Source organism: Bemisia tabaci, chromosome 5 (genome assembly GCF_918797505.1).
Source record: "Bemisia tabaci chromosome 5, PGI_BMITA_v3".
Lineage (NCBI taxonomy): Eukaryota > Metazoa > Arthropoda > Insecta > Hemiptera > Aleyrodidae > Bemisia > Bemisia tabaci.
The window spans coordinates 51,806,367-51,831,465 of record NC_092797.1 but is presented as its reverse complement, the minus strand read 5'-3'; the positions used below and the strand labels follow the sequence as shown (position 1 = coordinate 51,831,465).

The 25,099-nt window shown below is 38.6% G+C and overlaps 1 protein-coding gene across 1 annotated transcript; it reads left to right on the top strand.

Moving 5' to 3' along the window:
- The first annotated feature begins 5,779 nt into the window (after positions 1-5,779).
- Positions 5,780-24,712, top strand: LOC109030543 (uncharacterized). Its single transcript, XM_019041548.2, has 3 exons — positions 5,780-5,952; positions 20,809-20,968; positions 23,213-24,712. The coding sequence occupies exons 1-3, from the start codon at positions 5,933-5,935 to the stop codon at positions 23,717-23,719; spliced, it is 687 nt and encodes a 228-aa protein (XP_018897093.2). The 5' UTR covers positions 5,780-5,932; the 3' UTR covers positions 23,720-24,712.
- Positions 24,713-25,099: the final 387 nt, after the last annotated feature.

Genomic DNA, 25,099 nt, shown 5'->3' with positions numbered 1-25,099 from the left:
GACATGCTGGCGCTAGGTGGCGCAGTATATTGCAAAAAATTGTCATCCCAAAGACGAGCTTTGAAATGTCGATCAATGGCGAGGCATGAAAGTTCGATTATCGATATTTTTCTATTTGAGCTGTGGTAAAGAATCGATTATCAGAGCGAACACCTTAATTATCGATCCTTTTCCATAGGTTTAAATGGTAGATCAATCTATAAATGGCATCGGCTGATACCGATCTTAAAAGCCAGAAATTGAATTTGGTTCTCATATACGGGACTTGATGAGTACACTGATATAAATATTTGCGTGTGTGTGTTACTTTTGGTTAATAGAGAAAGTGAAACACAAGTCAACCCAAATCATGTGTTGATTTTGGTATAATTTGAGCTGCATTTAGAGCAGAAAATAATGAAGAAGCTGGAAAACCTAAGAGCCAACCGAGGGTTTAGGTTATTTTCTGTTTCACTGAAAAAAAACATGGTAACATCTACTATAAGTCTACATGATTTTTTACACAGTGATATCATTCAGTGAAAATAACTAGAATCATGGTAGTTTTCACCAGAACTCTGCTTATACTTCTTACACAGAGTGTTTCAAAAGCTGGTTACCGATCCGTATAAAGTTTTTCTCAGTTGAGGTAGATTTGAACCCTTGGAAGATGTTCTTAGGGCTGAAGCAGCAGCTTTCTGATTCTCTCCTCCCCCAATTTTACGGGCACATTTTCTAGGAGGATTCTAAGAAAATTACGAATCAAGATTTTAATATAATAAGTGAAGTTACTACTCATCGCGGCCATGGGAGAACATTCTTGAAGTTCTTTGCTTGCGACTGCGACACTTTAATTCACAACGCATTCGCCCTCAGAAGTGAATTGAAAATTTTCAATCCGTAGATTTCACTGGTCACCGACGAGATAATCGAAGAAATCAAGGGTGATGAGGAAAATAAGTGAACGAATTGCGACGGTGCAGAATTAAAGTAATTCGATTGAAAAAATGTAGTAGCTACGTATTGTACTTTTTAAGGAAAAAATTTGCGATGTGGCAATGCTTGCTGTCAAGGCGCCATTTCTATCTTTGATTCTCCCAACTTGGAAGCTTGCTCTAATGTACTAACATGCGTTAATGGACTTGAATGTAGTAGTTTTTCATAGTGACCGAGTCAGTTACAACACTCAGTACGAGAGGTTAAGGGTACTGAAACCTGCCCTGCTATTCGCCTGACATTCACAGTCTTAAGTGTCTACTATTAAGAGATTTGGAGTTATAAAACACAATTTGTTCTTCCTCTCTTAGGAGAAATTTTTTCTATTGTATGGCAAGATCACTGGAAAATAATGGCGAAATATTATGTATTAGTATGCCGAAGGAGGAGAAGCGAGCAGCTCAGTTCATTCTTGTGCCAAGAGAAGGTGTAAAGTTCCATTTTCATTCGCAAATTCTGTGCGCAAAGCTTGGCACAATAAAACTTCTAATGGACTGAATTTTGCAATTCAAAACTACTTTTTCCAACTCATCCATAAAAGCACCTATCTGCAATGAAACCTTATGGGATTTAAGTTGTTTTTAAAAATGATAGTAATTCCTCATTTCAAAATTTAGTCCAAGTATCCTTTTCTATAGCTACATTCGTTTTCCTGGACAGATATATGCTTTTGTCGGTGAGTCAGAAATAGTAGCTCCTTGTTGTAAAATGAAGTCCATTTGGTCTTCTATACCTGTAAATTTTAAACTGGCTTGGCTGGTTTGGTTTGAACTTTTGAGGGGTTTTTTTATCAAAATTTTTATGAACCTGCGCCCTTGCATGGTGGTAAGGTCTTGGTTTTGATTTTTTCTGGATTGAGGTCCATTCACCCATGGAGAGTAATATTTGGACGTATTTCTATCAAATGGAACTATGTGGATTATGACGTGAGCCTTGTTATGCGTGAATTCTTATGGGTCTCAAGACTCATGTCTTAATGCATATAGTTCCGTTTGATAAAAATACGTCCACTTTCAGAGCTTGATCCTGTGAAATGGACGTATTTATGCTATAAGGAACTATGTGCATAGGATTTGCATGTAACATAGTTCCTTTTAGCATGAATACGTCCGTATTTTCTGCCGTGATAGGTAAAAACGCCGTATGAGCATCTGAATGTTGCCAAATTTCCTGCCCGAAAATATTAACTTTTGAAAAAAGTCGCGCGTGAGTATTTCTCCTCGAAATTTTCAAACTTTTTAGACAAAATCACAATCGAAATTCTCGAAAAAACGGAGAGGAAATATTCTAAAATTTTACTGAAAATTCACGATTTATCGAAGAAAATTTGGCAAAACTTGATGGTTCGTACGGCGTTCTTGCGCTTAGCACGGCAGTATTGCGCAGCCTCCGAAAGTTCAGCTTCAAAGAGGCGACCAATTTTCCCCGTGTATTTGTCTGCATTTTGATGAGAAGTAATTATTTTCACAGTCTGCCCCCGGCGGGCTTGTTTTGGAGACAAGAATCCAACGCTGACAAATGGTGGGAAGCTCCCGATGCACCGTGTTAATTAATTATGTAAAGTGTGTAAATTTAAGCGGAGAAAAGGCAACGTTGACTGAGTTATGGTCAGATCGATGGGTGAACCGCAAAGTGATGTTTAACTCGATTGATGGACCCAGGTGCATAAAATCATGATTACCGGGCATGCGCATATCGTCCTCCCTCTGACGTAAGGGCGTATCTGAATTTGCATATGAGCCTTGTTTCACATATAAGCCCATGCTCTCTGGGGTTCATGCGGGAATCGAGATACGCTCTTACGTCAGAGGAGCGACGAATCATTGAGGTAGGTTGCCAAGTGAGAATGAGAAACGAGCGTGATCGGCTACGGACCCTGCCTTCCCTGTAAAATCAGTGAAATTTTCGATCAGAAATGTCCAAATGATAAAAGACGCAATTTACGAGAGGAAATTTGCAACGTTGAAAAATACTTACGTTCTATCATCAGGAAAACTACGGTATGTTTCCAGCAATGAACGATCACTGACGATCTGCAAGCCGCTGGTAATGAAAATTAACAAATGACGCGAACACTGAAAAAAATGGATTGCTGATTTAACAATTAAATTGTTAAAAAATGTGTCCGACATATTTCGAATGTACATTTTACAATATTGGGAAGCTAATTCAACTGCGGGGGTGGTTAAATCAGCATTATTTTATTGTAAGATCTACAATGAAACATGTTGGACACTTTTTTAAACTACAAAATCGTTGAATCAGCAATTTCATTATTTACTGTGAAGTCAGAAAATTGAAAATGTGCCGAAATGTGAAATGTGCCTTGAAATTGAAAAGTAACTGACACAGTAGAGCACTGAAATTTTACTTAAGTCTAAGTATATATTTCTTCTCCTTCAACGCATGGTAGCAACGGGATAATTCACAATAACGTAAAGTGAATTTGGTAATCTTTGTCGGACTCCTATTGGATAGGCAACTAAACTAACTGTAGGGCAAAGCGTTGAGTGTCCGGGGAATTGAAGGCGATTTCGAGGTGCTTATTTTTTTTATAAAACCTTCATTCAGCTTATGCGAATTATTGCGATTTGCTCAGGCTGTACGCATATCGTATCACCAATTGCCCGCGAGTCCTACAGCATTAATGATCCTTTGAATAGATACCTATTCAGAACCAACATTTTGCTTCGATTGGCTGTGATATCTCTTTACAAACAAGAAAAAAGTCAAGACACTCTAATAAAATTGAATAAAGAAAAAAAGTGTAAAAAATTCGATCACAAAATTCATAAAAAATGGACTTGTTGCATACAAAAGAAACTGCCAGCGTCTTTGAATGGGTAAAATCACTCAAAAATTGAGGCGTTGAATGCAGAAAGGGCATTTCTCCGTCGCGGTGTCTCAAAATCTTCACTGCAAATTTTTATACTTCAGACAGGAAACTATCAGTGAATTTTCTGAAGATTTTCGTTTCCAGTATTGTAAAATAACGAAGAAAATTCCGTAAAAGTTCCAACGAATTCCTTTCATTTGCTGCAGTTATTATGGATGAAACGTTACCGGAGATTCTGAGATATTGCAGCCAAGGATATTGACCTTTCTACACCCAGAGCTCCAATTACTTTGAGCACATTAAAATGTCTGAAGGAGTCCCAAAAAGCACAACTTGCGTAACTCGTTTCAAACAATTTCAAACCCGTATTCATAGGCTTCCCTATGTTCAACTGAAACATATACAAGAGTACGAGAACATTATTAAATTATTAAATCTTTAAGTAATAGCTTTGATACGAGGTATGGCAACTTTGAACTATGAAGCGAAGAAATAGAAATGTCCGACGACGTCCACCCATCAGCGATGCAAGAATCCTCTCCCACCGAGGATCAAAGCTGGTTTGTGCGGCCTATGCTTGCGGCTAAAAGCTCCAACCCGCAGTCGGAATACGACGTTAAAATCGGAGCGAACTTTTGCATCTTTGATCTTGATGCTCGATGCTCAGTGAGCTGGGCTTGAAGCTTTGAGTCGCGAGAAAGGACCAAAGGATGCCCACAATATTCCAGAAAAAAAGAAAGAAAAAAGATCCCATCCATCCGAACTATCTGTTTTCGGTTGAATGGTAATTTTGAAAAGGGCTGCGAGAAACTTAGCACTCGATTTAAGTCCCTCTCCCCTCTTCCCTTGTAAAAAAAATGAATAAAAAAGAAAAAATAAAAAAAAAATTGTTTAAGGGTCAAAAAAATAATTGTTTAAAAAATTGTTCAAGGGTCATATTCACAGTCGTTCCCTTAAGCAGCTCCTTTCCTTACGTGGCTCTTTTTGGTTTTAATAAGTGATTATGGAAGGTATATATAAGCCCTCAAAATATCATAAAAAAGGACAATTTTTGCCGACCTCGAGTATAACTCAGCAGTATAACTTTGGAAATGGAGCCTTGCAAGGGATTATTTGCCGCGACTATTAATTCTATAATTTTGACAAAATTTTTGACTTAACAAACCCTGCAATAAATTTTTTTTCGTATTTTGTATTTTTTGTAGTGGCCAACCATCGTAATTCCTTTAAATGATCTATTTTGAAAGTTATATTATTGAATTCTGCTCGAGGTTGGCAAAAATTGTCCTTTGTACGATGGTATGTTAATGGTAAGTTAACCTCCCTCATTGAAAATGTAAACCGTAAGGGGCCTCCTAAGCAAATGAGCTCTTTAAAGAGCGGCCATGAATACTGCAGTGCAAAGTAAACACGCCGTATGAGCTTTCGAATGATACCAAAGTTCCTCCCAGAAAATATCAAATTTGAAAAAAAATCGTGAATTTTTGTCTTTGAAATTTTCAGACTATTCGGATCGAATTAAGGACAAAATCCTCGGAAAAATCGGAATAGACTTATTCAAAAATTTTTCCCGAAAATTTGAGCTCAGTTTTTAAAACCGAAAACTTAGGCGTTTCATGCTGTAAGAGCCGAAGTTAACTCTTAAGTGTAAAGTTGTTCGCGCCACATGTTTCCCACATGGCATTTGCGGAACCAGCGAGAACCACCAAGGGTGTTGAACTAGTCTCCGACGAATGGGTGTTCACCGACTGGCCACAATCGACGCTCTCGCCCCCGACTGATTCTGATTCTGAATCTAATTCCACCTCGCAATCAGGACCAGACGCCAGCACCTCGCGCTCTCATTTTTGTCCACGTCGCTGGCGCTCGCACTTGGCACCCGGCTAAGCTGAAACTCACCGCCGCGGAATAGCTAATAGACCCGTCCACAGTCACAACGTCCAACCTCGCCGTTGTCCCTGTTGACGCTCGAGCTCGTCCCTAACCTCTCGCGGAGTGCGCGCTCGCCTCGCCAAGCGCCATGCGGTTACCTATCGATTAGTTACCGTTTTGTTACCGATCGGAACCGTAGTTACCGGCTCCGCGTGTGATTTCAGTGCTGCGTTTAGTTCGTCGACCGCCATGAAGTTCCAGCTCGTAGTGTAAGTACTGTTTCTTGCATAATGGTTGCAACAGGGGAGGGGGAGGGCTTTTGCAAGAGCCGGGTTTGTCCCGCTTGTCCCACATCGGCCCGAGGTGGCGCAACGTGGTCCCGCTCCGCCCGGATAAGGCTTCAAAGGACTGCCTTTGACGCTGGCTCTGTGAGAATAATCGCCTTTGTTTAGTCGCAGTGAGTCCAAGTCAAATCAGAAGTAAATTTAATCAAAAGTTTTGTCCAAATTTAAATTTCGTTCGGTTTAACAGGCTTTTTGATATTTATGATCCTTAAGTTTTTTTTATTTAATCTGAGTCTTCATTGAATTTTTGTTTTTCTAATCTTATCAAAAGATTTGATCAAAGGCTTGATTCGACTTGGACATACTGCCAAAAGTCTGGGTGAAAAATCGGTGTAAAATTTGTGCGAAAACCTTTCGATCCTTCTTTCCCCCTGAAGACCTCAACAACCTCCCATAATGTTCGTTCTTTTCTTCCTGACGGCTCTCATACAAGGTTGTAGAATCCAAACAGGATAAAAAACCTGAAAAAACTTGTAAAAAAAATGAAAAAAAAAAAAAAATTGCAGGAGAAAATAGATTTTTTTCACATACATTTTTTGATAAGTGATTTCCACAGTAATGAATCATTTTCCCCCCTGAAATAGGAAATTTAGGACAAATGTGACCGTTAACAGGGTAGGGACTTCGAGGTCAAATGTTCAATGGATCGATTTTTGTCGAGTTGAGTTAAAACATCAGATTTGAAGATTTTGATTGAAAAGTCTCTCTAAGGTCATAGGTGATAAAATTATGTTTAGCTAAGTTGAAGCGAAAAATCGGGTGTGAAGTTGCATTTTACTCCGGCAATTTTGCGCATTGAACATGATAGGTCGGAATTTCAAAAGGTTTGTCTTGAGGTCATGTTCTTCCAACTGCAAATTTCATTTGACATTATTTATTATCTTGGTCACAAAATTTCCATCAATCACAAAATGAAGAAACATCAGCCATCAAAAGTAAACGGTTTTGTCTGATTGTTTGATGTAATGGAATGACAACCTATTACATCATTCCTTCTTTGTGAAAACTTTTTTTTATTTCTTTATTTTTTTTATTGATTTATTAAGTATATATACATCTAGGATTGACGAAAGAAAATGATTCCCCGCATGTGATTTTAAAATTTCTCGGAAAAACTCACGCAAATAATCTGATTCATCCAATCAAGAATCAAGAAAGTAAGAGTGCTAATACTGTTAAACACCAGAGCCGATTATGTCTTACAACTACTTAGTCGCAGATTATAGGATTTGTCTACCCGCTTGAATTCAAGTTTAATTATGTAGGTATATAGCAAAGTAAAATACAAGGGCAGTTTTGGGGGAATTATAAAGTGTGACATAATCGTGAAATTTTTGCATCACAAACCCACTTTCATTTTGCTTCTAAAAATGCAATCTTCTATTTTCTTGTCACAATAAGATTATCACATGCGTCTTTATCTATCTAAAAGTATGTTAAATATCTTATCTAGGGTAAAATTTGTCATGATTCGTGCCTCTCTCACCATAACCATGTATGGACATTTAGGGCCTCCGGGCGAACTTTAGTTTTGCTACCTATACTTTCAATGGTGGAACTGTAGCGTAGATTGAATTTTTGGTTACTTTTCTAACCTTGTTTTGAGGCGATTGACTTCAATATTTGGGGGTAGTTGAGTCAAAAGTATTTGATTGATGATACGTTTAAAAATGTTACCTCTGTTGCTCATCATCTCTATGGATCTAAATTAAGACCTAAAAACGTTGAAACTCCATGGAGCCACTTTTACTTACGAGGGACATTGAAATTTCTTCGGTTGTTAAGGTCTAAAAACCAAGTTATAGATTTATTGAACATTTTGATTCATCGACTAATCTTGTTTTGACATTAATTACGTTTATCCTCTGATCGATGCTGAGACGCAAAAGCGACGTTGCCGTATCGAAACATATATTATTGAGATATATATTCAAACGAGGAAATTAGGGAATGCGATAAATTTAGCAATCTATGCTCACATTATGCGTTGGTTTGTCGTTCCTGCCATGGGCGATTTGGAGTTCCATTTTAGGCCGTCACTGACACATTGTCAAAGAATTTACCCTCTGTAGAATATAAACCGAAGTTTTTATGGCTGCACGTCGATAGGTATGCAAAAAATATATATAATACGCCCATATCCTAGCCTTTGGCGTATAAAAAGAGCGAAAATTGTTTCCTAACCTTGTTCTAACCTCGTGGTTAAATACAGTGACTCATTTCGTAGAGCAACTACGTAACGTGATGAAATTCGTTCGATGTTGGCGTCAACATGTTACCATGTCTCACTCACTAACATGGTCATTTTTAGCAGTGATGTTAACGGAACTTATATTTTCAAACACACCGAGAATATTCTCTGAGCTCGGGGTCCCGGCGTTTTTTCTACTCCTGCGTCAAAGTCTCTTTGCCGATGTCAACATGGTACGGTATTTCACTCACCAGTATGATCGTTTCAGCAGGGACCATGTTTGCAAAAATCATATTTTGAGCCAGACAGCGACAATTCTCTGAGCTCGGGGTCCCGGCGATTTTTCTACTCCTGCGTCAAAGTCTCTTTGCCGATGTCAACATGGTACGGTATTTCACTCACCAGGATGATCGTTTCAGCAGGGGCCATGTTTGCAAAAATCATATTTTGAGGTAGAATGCGACAATTATCTGGGCTCGGGGTCTTAGCCCGTTTTCCTACTCATGCATGCGTTAAAGTTTCCATGTTGGCGTCAACATGGTACTTTGTTTCACTCACCAGCATGGTCGTTTTTAGCAGGGTTAATCAATTGATCAAGTTGGTGCTGTAGATATTGGGGCCATATTGGGTACCATGTTTCACTCGCCATCATGGTCGTTTTCAACAAGGGCGGCCATTGAATTACACAACAACTTGCAAATTAACCATCAATAGGCAGTCATGTTGATCTTTGAACTTAACTTTGGCCCCACCCGATTATATCACTTGGACCACATTTTGCAATAAGGAACGAAAAGCTCTGGCACATCCGTAGAAACACCTATCTACTTAAGGAAACGAATGGCATATACGTTGTTTCTAAAATGAACCCGGAATTGTAGTTCCTGATTGCAAAATGTGGTCCACTTTTATTGGTAGTAAGGAATCTTTGTGACGGACTCTGGTGCCCATGTAACTATTTTGAGTCATTCGATGACTTTATGCAATACTTGGGCGTTTGCTTTGGTGGACCAAGCTTTCATTTGGAGCGTTCTTCAAGCCCCCGAAAAAATAGTTGTCTAACTTATATTCCGGAATAGAAAGGTGATTCCTTTTCAATTAATCATGCAGTCTCTTTTGAAATTCAGTGGTTTCAGCAATCAGGTGGAAAATTTAAAAAAATTATTAAGGCTTGTCCTAAAATACGAAAGTAGCTTTTACTTTTAAAAAGCATTGTCCTCCAAAACTTTGCATGGTTTTTTGTTGGTTTGTTTGCTTGTTCGTTTGGTTGGTTGGTTGATTTTTTGGTTTATTTTAAAGGCTCCTAACTCAACATTAGCCGTTGAAGCATAAGATAGACGTATATCGACAAAGATGTTGCATTTGCAATGCATTATCCTAGTAGACAGTCTTAATAAGTGTCATATGTCTCCATGCATTGCTTACTTTAAGAGAGCTTCATCGACAAACAATTTTGAGCTTTGAGCTTTCCTTGTTCAGCATGACTTCCTGAATTTATGAACTTTGGTGTTTAAGCCCCTTTCCCCCAAATTCATAATTGCTGCATACAAGGCACAAAAAATGTTGTTATAATTCGACGACGTAAGTCCGCAATCACATATCTAGTTTGCGGTGTCTGAAAATCTTCGCCCCTATCTTATTTTTTTAAGGGAGAACAAATTGACATCATTCCTTGAAGTTCATGCAGAATTTTCTTCGCATAGAGAAAAAAAATCACGGGAGTTTTAAAAAATTGCCGTTGAGTTGTTTTCTGTTTAAAAAATAAAGTATGATAGGAAGTTTGCGACGTCGCAACCCGAGTTATAGGATTGCCAACTTACACCGACGAAGTAAAATCATCAATTTAATAATTTCGTACTTTTTTTTGCAATCGATTCTGTATTACTGATGTGCTGAAGGCTTCAAGAAATTCCAAACAAACCATAATGACTTCTTAATTGCTCCTTAGCTGCCTCTTTTGAGTCTCACCTGTACAATCGATGCTGCGAAAGTCGATCACGAATATTATCCACGAGTTAATTAAATACAGGCTTGATTCTCATGAACTTTAATTGCCAGATTTTGCTGATGAGGATCAGCCGATAGAAACAATTAAGATCATTTCTCGAATCAACATATAGCTCACCTAGAATATAATTGGATTCTTGCAGGATATTCACTTCTCTTTGAACAATTTTAGTCTCCAAAATTGCAGTATATTCGGAAAAAAAGTTACAAATATTTCGTTCAATATGAAACGAGACTTCGTAGAAAATTTTTCACACTTCATTCGGGACCGGTTGCCGCACGCACAGTGGATCGAATCAATTAAAGAGGTCGGACATGAAATTTTTGACTAAAACTGCAAATTTTGATGTTTTTTCGTCACATTTGAAATTTAAGGAGATGCATCTAGTGGAACATTTCACGCGGAAACCAATGACGTCACTTTGAGAACCTCAAAGTTTTGTATAAATGGAGTTATAAGCGTTTAAAGTTTCCAAATTTTGTCCGACCTCTCCTGTTGACTCCACTGTGTGCCGTGGGAGAAGGGATCTTATCGCACAAATGGAAGATTTCAGAATATCAATTTTCTCGAAATAATTTCGAAAAATGAGATGCAGCAGAGTGTAAAGACCGAAAAACTCCGCGGACAAGCACTTGACGCATGGGCGCCGCGAGTTCACGGGAGCAGGATTCCGCAGTGCAAATTGACATCCGAGAAGGCCGTCTAGGGCGCAAGGTCGCGGCAAAAATTCCGCCGTTTCGCCGAATAAGGAACACGCCTCTCCACACCGCTGGAAACTCGCGCATTCAAAATCGATGCCTATCAATGTGAATAAATACATTAAATCTAGAATTTCCGCGGAATTTGGCAGCATCGCATTTAAGATAAATGGAAATCGACAAAAAAAGGTGAACCGCCACATCAATGATCTTGCATCAGGATTGCACGGCCGCTTGCGAACTTAAAATAACTGATGATCGACCTCTGGGAATGGGAGAGCGGGGGTGGGAGGTGCATGCAAGATGATTCGCTCCGCAGTTTTTTTTTTTTTTTTTTTTTTTTTTTTTGTGTGTTAATATGTACGGTATGTAAAAACACACTATCTCACACTTGTGTGTATCCGATGTGTCGAAAGTTCGAACCGAGAGAGAACCGTCTGCTGAATATTTGATGCAATTTTTGATGAATGGAAATCGGCAAAAAGGTGACCCACCACATCATTGATCTTGCATCTGGATTGTACGATCACTTGCAATCTTAAAATAACTGGTGGTGGACTTCTACATAAGAGGAGTGGGCAAGAGGGGTGCATGCAAAATATATTGCTCCGCAATTTTTTTTCTGGCGAAACGTGTGAATGTGCTACTACGTCTGGATTCAAAAAGAAAAAAAACATGTAATCTTACACTGTGTTGCTGTTGGTTCTGCGTGTTTTACTCACGTGTTTCCGATGTTTCACAACTTCGAACCGAGAGAGATACTGTCTGCTTAATGATGACCGTTCATTGACTAAGTGAATGGACCTCTGCTCCAGCCGCGATAAAAAATTTGGTGGCGGCACGCAAAAAGTGATGCAAACTATCTTCATTCGGGATTTTTAATGAGACGAATGTAAAATGGTGGTACCAAATAACGCTAACGATATTCTAGACATTTTAAATTAAAGTGTATGATTTAGAGTAAATGTCATCAATATCGTTTAAATACAATTTTACAAATGCTCATTTTCGTGTGTTAAGGCAAGCAATCATAATTGACGTAATTACGTAAAATTATTTACTCTCCGACATTATCATATTTTATCTACCTCTGTTATAATTTTACATACCTTTCATGTGAAATGCGCATTTTAGACTCATAGTAGGCACAAAAATAACCAGATGTAAAGTTTTACCTGGTTTAAAGCACTTTTGAATGATGGAAACCTCTTACTCAGGAGCAAGATTTAATGACAATCTTTGATTAATGCCTTACGGACATTGCGGAAAAAAAACGGAATTCAAAATTTTAACCATATTCATAGCTTTTCGGCGCCCACCAAGAAATATGGTTACAGTCAGTCAATTTCTTATATCCATCTCCTCTAAAAAGATGACAAACCGCATTCTTTGGTTGTCGTCAAAATATCCGCTGTGGATGTGGTTACATCTATCATTCTTTTTTTCCGTGCACACCACCACACACCGCAACATCTTTTGCCGGAAATAATTTGAATAAATCCAGTGGCGTGGCGTGAAATGCGATATATCGATTGTTATGCCATTTAAACCTATGAAAAAGATCGATTATCAGGGTGTTCGCAGCGAACACCTTGGTAATCGATTCTTTACCATAGTTTCAAATGGCGAGGTATCGATAATCGATTATTCACGCCACGCCACTGAATAAATCACTCGTGGCACTTGCAGAAACCTGGCAGGTTTATTGAACCTCGATTTTGTTTCCGCGTAAAAAATTCGTCTGTGTAGGGTGTGATCGGTAGGAAAAAAAACGTTTTCCTCTCGCTTCAATTTTCTGTGTCTCGTTCAAACAGATGCAAAAGAAGAGCATTGCATTCATCGCAATTTTGTCGATGTCTCTTTGTCTTCCATCTCATATTTCCGCACACTCCAACATCTCGCGCTCCAGGAAGTTTTTTTTAGTTCGCTTTTGCGGAAATCGAACTCTGCCAGAGTACAAAACAAATTTTAAAAGGAGACAAATTTTCTTGTTTGTAATCTCTTATCATTTCCTGTCGGGACACAAGAACTTTACCTCAACCAATTGTTGACCAAAATCAATACAATATTCTATTTGAGTAGAATAGCGCTTGTAATATGACATAAATTTCCAATAAAATGATTTTTTAATAAAAAAAATTTCAAGCGAGTAAAATTGTAATCAGTGTCAGTTCCCTGGTAAAAATTGGCAGTAGAATCTGTGTTCCAAAATACCATAGACCTAAAGCCGGCTGTACGATTTTCAATAGTTTCTATAGCCGGATGCACAATTTCTTATAGCCTTTTATAGCCGATGGCGATTAAGCAACAGCTAGGCGATAAAGTGTATGCTGAATGTTACTAATAACGGATGCTAGGAATTATTGAGTTTTTGTTGGACTACCGCTCTATTTTTGGGCCGTAGTATCTTAATTTATTTTGCGCGGAAAGCTCCGTACTTTTGGATAATGCCTGCCATTCCTAATTTGTTGGAGCGCCTTCAATTTCGTATGATACTGTGCAGTACCTCTGGTGTGGAGTGGTTGCTTCAAGCGCCGTGGCACGCTGCGGCGCGGCGGGCAGGCAGCCATCCAGCGCGAAAAGCGCATTAGCGCCTACAAACCTAACAGGGATACTTCACGCATTGCGCAATGCGTGAAGTATTCTAGTTAGGTTTGTAGGCGCCAGTGCGCGCTTATCGCTGGCAGCACGCCGCGCGCCGCTCCGCTCTGTGTTAGGCTCCAATATATAATCTCGCGGAGTCAGCGTTTTTCAACTCATGATTTTGAAAATTTTGCACATCCTATATGGATTATTCTCATTTTAATTGATGAAAAAAACATATGTATTAAAAGAAAATATAATGTGTGTTTTGTAAATATTATGGTGGCTCCGTATCAAACTTAATGATTTCCAAAGCACACAAATTTCTACACAATTTCTTAAAGTATTTTACAGCGGATGGCGATAAAGTGTAAAGCCCGGCAATAGGAACTATGGCCCGGCTGTATTCTTTTTTATCGCTTCGTATAGCCTGGCTATATGATTTGCTCCGCTTTCTGCAGCCAGCTTTTTTTTTTTTTTTTTTTTTTTTTTTTTTTTTTTTTTGCACAAAATAACATTGTACAAGATTACATTTAGACATATTAAATGTCTTTGAAATGCTTAATCTTAACTTAGCTTATCTTAAACTAGCTATTGATTAAGGTTAAACTGAAAGTATACCGCCTAAAACTAACTGGAGTGTAAAATCGAACATGATTATTTTGAAATAAAAATGTCTTTTCATTTTAACTGGATTACGACGGGCTGACCCGTCCAAAAACCAAGTGTCTCCTGACAAGTCCTTAGAGCAATAGGAGGCGCTCAAAGATTTTAATTATTACGGAAATAATTTTGAAAACCATGGATTCCAAGCTCATGTGTTTTCCTGCGTTTTAATCTCCTTACGCCATCATCCTTGAACAGCAGTGCAAGCGCCTCTGGATTCGAATCTGCAGACAGCTATGTGATTTTCTGTTGCCTTCTTTAGCCGGCTTCAAGAATTCCTATGGTATTTTGAAACGCAGCTCCTATCGCCAATTTTTACCAGGGTTGACAAACCAGCACGACTCAAAATAGGAAAAAAATAAGTAAACAATAGAGAATATGCACGAAAAAATGCAACTACATATGGAAGTGCTTGATGAGCTGAGTACACAGTATTTCTAATAATGTTTTTTTCTGAAGTGTATTATAAAAGAAAAACTTAAATGCTTAGAAGTGAGAAAAATGTACAGCTCTGTGACGTCTTAAGTTGGAATTTCTCATTTCGACACGTGTATTTTAGCGGATCAGATCATTACAAGGGGGGATTTAGGGGGCGCAAGCGTTCTGCAATATAAATAACCTCAGACATATTTCCAAAATTTCAATAGAGCGGGTTCCTCGAGGATCGATAGCTGTAAAAATCATGGAAATCGGCTCCGTAGGGTGGTGGAACAAACTATGAAAAAAAAAAAAAAAAAAAAAAAGAAGTTGGGAAGTGAGAAAGCTTTGATGTTGCAGCACCTCTAACAATTGTGTTCAATTTAGACACCGAGAATATGGTTTTGCTCAGTTCACTTTGTGTTTGCCATTCACAACTTAAATTCATCAAATTTTATGAGTAGACACCTACAACTGCTTTATTGCTTTGAAAGCATTCATCCTCAGTTTAAATATAGGCACTGGTTTCAATAAAAATGTGAAATTGCACAAATAACACCCCTATTTTACACATAATAAACGCAATTTGGAGCGAGTAAGTTCGAATTTTAACCTGTCGGGTAATAAAAATTGATGACGGCGCCTAGGTCAGGTGCAATATAATCCATGCAATGAGTCCTGTTAAACGTCCGCAGTAAAATTGTGTAAGTTTAGCATCCGAGCGGGGTACCAAGTGTTGGTTACGGAATGAGTGAGTGGAGCTTTCAGGAAGGAGGAACAAAGGGCCATAACCAAAACCTCATATTGCATTCATAGATTCAATTTACCGATTACAAAGCTGGCGTTAAACCGCACCAGAACGCAAGAACTCCCAGCCGGGGGCGCTACGCTGTCTTTTACACGACCCACGTTGTCAAGTTGCCGCCGCAAAATCTCCGTCTATCGGCCACTTTCATCAAATAGAATGCAACCAAGTTCCTCATCGAGAGCCATATTTGGACTGCATTTTGCAATTAGGAGCTATAAATTCTAGCTTATTTTAGAAACAACGTATGTGCCATTAATGCCCCTGTGCACATAAGTATTTTTACGGATGAGCCAGAAATTGTAGTACCAAATTGCAAAATGCAGTCTATTTAAAGTCGTTCCTTAAACAGCTCTTTACCTTAGGAAGCCCCATAGGGTTTGAATTGGACGTATATCTGTCAAACGGAACTATGTGCATCAAGACATCAGCCCTGAGACCCATAATAATATATGCATAACTAACAGGGCTCACGTCATAATGCACATAGTTCCATTTGACAGAAATACGTCCAAAGGATTAAGGGAGGTTCAAGGAGGCCCTTAGTATAGCATCACAACAAAGGCAAGTTTTGCAAACCTTAATTGAAGTTCAGCAGTATAACTTTGAAAATGAGTCCTTACAAGGCATTACAAGGATTTGCCATTGCAAAAAATACAAAAGGCAAATATGTTAATTGTTTTGAATGTTTAGCATAATAATAGCAATGTGTAATTTTTGTGTTCAATTTTTAATGTAGGTTCGTACCTGCCTTAAAGTTTGTCAAAATCATAGAATTTTATCCTTCGTAGGGGAAGACGGGGTAATAAGAGAGTGGGACAATAAGGTAGATTGGATTTTGCCGCTCTCAGGTGAGTGATAACAGAACTACCGCTGTGGGGAACGAATCTTGGTCCATTGCCGCGTTTCGTATTTAATTCCGGGCCGAATCGGAAAAGTGGCTGGGACAGGACCAGCGTGTAAACTTAACCTCTTTTTGAACTGGGTTTCGAAGTTCGGGTACCTCGGCGCTTTAATCAACATAAAGTCAAGTAAACATTTTCATAAAAAATCGAACTATATATCATTTTGAAGCTTAGGATATGGGGCTTCTTCCTGATACTTGGTTTTTTAGATTAGTTTTTTTTTTTACTGATTTATAATGTTCTACTCTTATTGGCCCCAAGCGGTGACCCCTGTGGCTAATAAGAGAGTGAGGTTATGTCAGGGAGGGGTACAATAGTAGAATGAACACTAAAACTGTTGGTGATTTTTTTTTTTTCACATTAAATGACTCGAAACCGAAAAAAGAAGGGCCTGAGGGTGCCTTACACTAAAGAGAATTGGCAGGCACACAGGGGCAGGGGGATTGGGGTTTTTTTTTGGGTATGGTTTTGATACAATTTCTAAAACTTGCATTTTGAATTCATTTCTTAAACTTAGCGATTTTCAAGTGTCAAAAGTTCATAACTCAAGAACTATTAGTCCGATCTCACTCAAATTTTGCAGGGCTATTAAGAGTAATGTAATGCTTGATCTTATATACTTTTCCGTGCTTACAATTAAAATTTCATACGAAATACAGACCCGCTCTACTATTACCCCAGGGGGTACAATAAGAGAAAATTTTTTTTTAAAATATTTACATTTTTTTTTTTCGCTAAAATAAAGCACGAAAAACATTGAAACTTTGAGGAAGAGTTACTTACTGATAGGTGCATATGCCCTATTTTTTTCACATTTGTAACTCAATTACAACTCTTCAAATAAGGGTGTCACTCTCTTATTACCCCGTCTTCCCCTATTTTTTTTTTTTTTTTTTTTTTTTTTTTTTTTTTTTTTTTTTTTTTTTTGCAGCGGAAAATCGTTTTAATCCCTTGCAACGACTCAGTTTTCAAAGTATACCGCTGAATTTAACTCAAAATTGGCAGAAATTGTCATTCTTATGATTCTATATCAAGAATCTAAGAACGCAAGTCATAATCCTAAAGTATATTTATTTTTTTATATTCTGCTTCTAAACGCTAAGGATTAGTTTATGGCGAAGATTAAAAAAGAAGCCATTACCATCCCCGATAAGACATAATATTTTTACAATATTGGGCAAATATTGTCAGTATTGTCGCAATATTTACACAATACTGACAATATTTTGATAATATTTTAATCAAAATTATTTTTCTAAAAAATATTTAAAGAATCTTTATTTAGTATTTTTAAAAATAATATGTTTACCAAAAATATTATAAAAATATTTTCACAGTATTTCACAGTATTTTGAAGTATTGGCACAGTATTCATGTCTGGAAATATGGTGTGCACTTTTAACATTGGCTTAATATTTAACCAATATTGGCCCAATTTTTGCAAAAAATATCAAAACAATATTGTTTAAATATTGGCTAAATATTTCTGTCTTATCTGGAATAGCACAATTTGTCGGTTATCTCGATGTTTGCTTACTCCCGCCTCTTTTGGGGGTCCCGAGCTTTAACCGTGTCTAGCATGGTAATGAGCGGAAAAAAGTCCGACGGTTGATCAGGCAACACTAGGCTGAGGCAATAGGACTCTGCGGCCAAAACTTGATCGATGTCGTGTAGCCTGGTGTCTAGTGTGGTTGGCCGAAATTCAGCGCCACGACGAGCCTTCGCAATGCTGACACCTCGCCAGAGAATCGGACCTGACCAGATGTAGAGCACTCGCCATCTTGCATACGAAGCACCGGTCGAGGCTCATAGACAAATAAAACACCCATCTATAGCCTTTCGGCCACAAGTGGGAACTTTGTTGCATCCCGCGGAACCGACTTTTCCTTGTGAATAGTAGTAGGGTAGTAACACCAGTGACATAGCGTGGGCAGAGTGGGGAGGTCGCGAGGGGGGGGGGGAGGCTCCCTTTGAGCAGCACATAGGGTAGGACATCATCTGCAAAAAGGATTTTGAGAGATAAAAAATGTCGGAATACATCCTAGATCACTATGTTGTTGCATATTACAGATTTTTTTAAAATTTTATCGGCACTACACAAATTATTTGATTAACTTAAAACTTTTTTGAAAACCGATTATATGACACTTACTTCCTTATTGTTCATATATATTCTCATCTCATTGTCATAGTGCGTAGAGAACAATAAGAAAGTAAGTGCTATATAATCAGGTTTCAAAAAAGTTTTAAGTTAATCAAATAACATCCTAGATGTTGAAATATTGCTACTCTAAAATATGATATCAGAGAATCATTTTTTGCCATATTGAGGCCTCCTTTATTTGGCTAGGTGGGTTAAGGTGAGGCTGGACCAGACGTTCCAGAACTCTATTCGATAGCTACAAATGAAATAGAGTTAGAAGATTTTGTAAACTTGCCTAAATCACTCAAATCTACACCTCCCCTTCAATTCATGATACAATGCCGTTTTAGGTGGCTGAGTTAAAATCATGGATACACTGTGTAAGATCATCGCTTTCTTTTTTCAAGTCTAAATACGTTTTTCAAAAACGTTTTTATTTGTGAAAAAACATGTTTGAATTTATTAATGAGCTTTCTATCAGCGCATTTTTCATCCAAAATGAAAGTCTGGCTTTAATCTTTAAACTACGTAAGGTACAATATCTGCAATAGTGCAATGTAATGGTAAAACTGAGTTTTGAGTGATAAGTTGGGCTCCTTCAAATTACCCACTGGCTGTCTTCTAAATAAAAATCTTCATCGTTCCGGCGTTCGATGCGGTGCGAAAGGTTTGGCTTGCGGTCGCTTCACTACCTCGTATGAAACGCCTACAAAGAGTAGTGTCTGCAACAAGTTATGATGCAGCATATCGCATACGCTGAAGGCGCTTTTTGTGGTCCATGAAAGTCACAATAAAGAATGTGCTAAGGACTTGATTCATTGGCAATTACGATTAATTTAGGGTTAATTCTGATTTTCAAGACGACTAAAGAAACTACATACATATAGAAAAATTAAAAAAGTCAAATGTTTGCTCCGTTCGCTCTCAGTGTACCATGAAAGACAGACATCCATTTTTTTCCATCCTTGCAAGTAAATTTTATTGAATTCCTCCTCTTTTAAGAGACTCATACTGAAACGTAAAAAAAGGATACAAAAAAATAAATACAAAAATTAATCTCGTGATTGTTTTCCTCTAATATATTTACTTACAATCCTACGATCTCTCTAGTGTCCTAGTTATAAAAAGCAAGAGGCCTCTGCACAGAATTTTACAAAATGACTATATTTTAACAAAAAGAAGAAGAAAAAAAAGAATATCCAAACTTTTAACTTCCCAGACTTTCAAATAATTGCATTATTTTAGGTTTCACAATCTAGAGGAAACAAACTACGTATCCAGAATTTCGAGTGAAATTTTGATCTAGATAGTTTTTTCATCTATGATAATTTCCTTTAAACTGTGAAGGCCCTTTAAGTGTTACGTAAGCTGCATAAGAAGTTGAAGGGTGTGAGCTTGCTTTATGGGGTCGCGCAAGGGGGGTGGAGGAGGGTCAAGCCCAATAATATTTTCTGGCTATTTTTGAGGGGATTTTTTTCAGGGAGAGAGGATGTGAGGTAAGATCAATTTCACTTAATGGGTCAGTTGCACTGGTCACAGAATCATGTTCTGGTGCTTGGTTCTTGTAGATTAGCTAAAAATAATAAGATCCGTCCAAATAGCAACTTTCTATGTTCAATATTAATCGAGATATCTCCCATTGAAAAGTCGGGTTTTTGACGTTATCCACTGCGGTAGTAACACCCTTGCTTTCTTCCACCTTGTTTTCATCAGTCGGTGCGACGCACATTAGCACCGGTTACATAACGTGAAACTCGAATGAATGATATTAGCGCCTGCAAGACTGTGGGAACACTTCACGCATTGCGCCAAACAGTGCTGTCGGTATGAACCGCGTATTGGCGCCCACAAGACTGCATGGATACTTCTCGCATTGCGCTAAAAGCCGTGTAGTCGGTCAGTTGGATCGAAAACGCATAGTGGCGTCTACAAGACTTCGAGTTCAATCGGTGTCATGCACATTTGCACTGGTTACTCAACGTGAATCTCGGATGAATGCAGGGTGGAAGAAACCAAGGGTGTCATTTCCGCGGTTGATGACGTCAAAAACCCGACTTTTCAAAGGGCGATGTCTCGGTTAATATTGAACGTAGAAAGTTGCTGTTTGGATGGATCTTATTATTTTTAGCTAATCTTAACAAGATACAAGCATCAAAACACGATTCTGTGACCAGCGCAACTAACCCATTCCAAAGGGGATGATAAGTTATCTTACGGGTAGGTCAGAAGGAAAAGAGGGGTCAAAAAGTTGGCCACAATGTTTTACGTAATACATGCTTCCTTGAGACAATCCATGAAATGAAAAAAGAAAAAAACCTAATAACTGGCGTAACAATTAATTTATTTACTTTAAATTTGTTTGCAGATTCCAGTTAATATGCCTGACCGTGGCGTGGGCAAGAACCGCCGTGGAGGATGATTTGGAGGAGGTCCCTGTTCAAGCATTTAAACCAGTCAAGCCAAATCCACTAAAATCAAGCAAGAGTATCCCTGTTCCTACCAAAAAGACCACAACTCCTCCACCGGTATGTACAGATAAAAGTTGTGGTGCTAAACAACTTCTCTAGTCATTATCGCTGAATTTAATGCTCGTGGCTCACTGAAAAAAAAAAATCTCGGTGTATTTACTAAGAAAAGGGTAAAATTACCAAGAATTCAGGGTTCTATTTGATCCCAGTTTTTTCTTGGTAAAATTACCATTTATGAAATTAGTAACTTTACCGAGAAACCTCGGTAAAGTTATTGAACTTCCTCGGTAATTTTATTGGACCTTGGTAAAAACGCCAATATTTTTTATCGACTGTGGTAGAATTACCGAGATAAAATGGCAAAGTTACCGGGAATTGATTACCAATAAAAGTGGTATTCTTACCTGAAAAAAAAACAGTAAAAATACCGGTTTTTAGGTAAGCTTACCGGTCTGTCTTGGTAAAATTACCAATAATTTGTAAAAAAGTGAGATGGTAAAGGTACCAACGGACCTTAGTAAAAACGCCGAGAATTTTTTTTCAGTGCTGTTGCTTATTTGGACGTATTTATGCTAAAAGGAACTATGTCTCACGCAAACCTATGCACATAGTTCCTTTTGGCATACAAATGTCCATTTTAACCAATGAGACCGCTGCGTTCCGAAAGGGAGGGTATGGATTCTATCGACTTGAATCAATCGAAAAATGAAAACGTGAATCAATCGACACCGATTTGATCGACAAATTATGAAAAAACCGGTGTCGACTCGATCGGCATGAATCGAAAGAAAACACAAAGCGTGAACCCATCAACGTGATTCGATCGACACCAATTTTATCGACGAAATTCGATCGATTCACGGGTTTTCAATCAAATCACGTCGATCGGTTCACGTTTTATATTTTTAATTGACTCTTATCAATCCAATCAACACCGCTTTTTTAATATTTTGTCGATTCACGTTTTCATCTTGCGATCGATTCATGTTTTCATCTTGCGATCGATTCATGTCGATCGAATCCATACTCTCCTTCTGAAAGATAGAACGCATAATATGCACAAATAAAAAAAGACAAACCATGAGTCCATGACTGCGGTATTTCAAACTTTCCGCTAGGGGAACGCCCGCAAATGTTCAACAGGCTACACGCTATACACTTATGCGCTCCTCTGATACACAGGCGCGCGTGAACGACTCGAGTAAGTGACTATGTAATAGTTCGCTCTTTCGCCGTTAGCCAGCGCTGAGCCCACGAGACGACGCATTGTTTGTAGAAACTTCTCTACTATCACAAAAAACATAAGGTGAGTTGGAGTTAACTCTTCACATCCATTCTACGCGTCATTTTCAAATGTGATGTCAGTGGGCACAGCTTTGATCGCAAATACCGCAGAATGTATCAATTTTTTTATATTGAATATTTTGATCTTGTAAACTGAAAATTTGAATTGGCCATAATGAGCCAGAGCCTCCTCACGCGGCTGTATTTATTGCGTGTAACGGACCTATCATTCATTGGAGAATTTGCACGCAAATTTGTTAATGCTTCATCTGAGAGTGCTGCAGGTAAAGCTGATTTCGTAGTTCTTTTATAATTTTTTTCTGTTGTGGGAAATGGTATGAAAATTGAGTTAAAAGTAAGAGGATGCACCGCCTAGTAACGTCACCTAGCGGCATTTTCCATTTAAAAACACATGAATTTTAACAGCTTAGATAATTTTGTTATATCTTTTCCAATAATTGTTCGATTTATGAGCCAAGGATATCCTCATGATCGCTTCACTAAGCAGTTGCCACAATGCCACCTTTACAAGAAATTCATCGAATTTCAGGCGCCTGCAAATTCTCCATACCGATCTTGCTTAAATCCGCACAGTTATTGTAACAGAAGGTTTTTCCTCTCTGTGTGTTTTATTAAACCGACATTAAGGTGATTCGATGAACGCATCAATTGGTTCCATTTTTTCAGTTACTTGTCATTTTTTTCAAATTTTGAGATCGCAATTCTGTTGTCAGGAGACTAAAGCACTCACTTACCAATTTTAATAAAGAGATTCATCGAATGCGATGTTTTCTCTCCGAAAAAACCACGCCTTTATTGCGATGAATTTCTTTGTTGAAATTGGTAAGTGAGTGTTTTAGTCTCCTGACAACAGAATTGCGATCTCAAAATCGGAGGAAAATGACGAGTAGCTGAAAAAATGGAACCAATTGATGCGATATATCGCAAGCTGTCCTGACACAAAATATGGCGTCCATCGAATCACCTTAACTTTGATTTGTAATTTTGTCTGAACAGGAGGTGAAGTCAGAGCCGGAACAAGAACCAGAATACGAGGATGACCAAGCGCCGAAAGAATACGAAGACGAAGCCTCTCAATCATCGACAACCTCAACAACAGAAGCTTCAAAGAAGATCGGCAACGGCATAGTGCGCCCGTTCCGGAGCAACCAGGACCTCCTGGAGACGCTGAAGAGGCGCCGGGCTGAGAAGGTGGCCGCCGGACCCCAGTTCGCGGCGCCCTCCACGACGAGCGCCCCCGCTGCCGCTGCCGCCCCCGCACCGCGAGCCAATAAGGCCAAGCCCAACCGCGCCTACAACGGCAGGAGCCGGTCCCAGAGCCCGGAGGAGCCCGACCAAGCCGGGAGCGAGAGCGAGAAGACAACCGTCAACAGGAGGTTTTCCGGGGCCAGAGGCCGATCAAGCTTTTCCTCTACCACTCCCGCCTACGTCGAGGAGGTCCCAGAAGAGGCCCCCGCGCCACCCCCTAGAAATAGGAATTTCGGACGATCCAGACGCGTCTGAATCTAGCAGTAGTATATTTTTAAATTTTTGAACGAAAAATTTGTTGATCATAAGACATATGTACAATAGTTTTTAACCGGCACCGTACCTATCGTAGTTACCTAGACGAGGGAATGTATCTCGATTGTGAAACCCCAAAATCACGTACCTCGATTTGCGACGTTGTAGACAGAGGCGGATCCAGTTATTTGGCAACACTGGATTCCCTCCATTTAAACCTTTGTTAAAGAATCGATTCTTGTCGGAGCACCTGGCCCCTTCGAGAATTTAAACATTTCTATTGGTTTAAATGGAGAAAAACAATGTTGCCAATGTCCTGGATCCGCCTTTGACAAGGAGGGGAGAGAGAGTCACAAAGTCGGTCAAAATGCTCCATTTAATGCTTGAACGGTTCCTAAATAAGCGTTTCCTTTCGATCAGATTTTTTAAAAATGGTCGAGTTGAAACTCATAAAATGCCATACATCCAAACTCAAAATACCTGGTTTCTTCAAAGTCAATTTGGACGACTGGCATTTAAAGTCATTTCACGAAAGCATCCCTAAAATTAATGTTACCAAGAAAGGTGTGTTGAATGTAGCATCATTGAGTTGCATAATCATTACGGATATCTACAAAACAGGTGCTAAACTTTCAAAATATTAGTAGTTCTGTATAAATGAACCGAACAAGTATACAGATTGTAGGTGCCATCTTTGAGAATCTTGAACACTAAAATGCATTTACACTAACGAAAGAAATGATGACAGCGATGCAGCAATCTAGAGTTGATTTAACATTCTGGATTTCTCACATTATGACAACTTTTAATTGATCTATCAGCTATCGCCTATAATTATTTTACTTACGAGTATGATTAAATACTTCAACACGGAAGTAATGCTCGATGGAAGGCACCATTTTGACGTGGAATTTATGTCAAGTCTTTTTATATTGACGATGTTACGCAGTCTGTAATTTTTGTGTAAATAAATAAAATTTCTACTTTGATATTTTGCAAGTGTCATTCATACTCAGGTAATTAATTTTTGCGTTTACATACTTTCAACCTTAAGTGGATTGCATTTTGTAAGAAGGAGGCAGGAGCATTGCAATGTTGCTAAGATTGTGCAGCTTCTTTCGTCTTGGAAGAAAAACCTGATTATCCATCAAAAGTTTCTATTTTACCCGCTAAAAACTGTAAATTTAAGACAAAAATTACCATGTGAATTTCATACTTTTTCATGATTTCAGTAATTTTATTGCAAAGGATGAAGTTGCACAAGCATGCATCATTGAAATGCTTCTGGTTCCTTTTTGCAAAATGCAATCCAATTCAGGTATTACAAATAGGGGTTTTGGGAGTTGACGGCTGTATTGTGCTCTCAGGTGTAATGGATCC

Bases quoted from the DNA above. Each gene is read 5' to 3' on its own strand.
- LOC109030543 (XM_019041548.2), top strand. From the start codon at position 5,933: ATGAAGTTCCAGCTCGTAGT. The intron at 5,953-20,808 runs GTAAGTACTGTT...ATTTGTTTGCAG, and splicing joins ATGAAGTTCCAGCTCGTAGT to ATTCCAGTTAATATGCCTGA. The intron at 20,969-23,212 runs GTATGTACAGAT...TTGTCTGAACAG, and splicing joins AGACCACAACTCCTCCACCG to GAGGTGAAGTCAGAGCCGGA.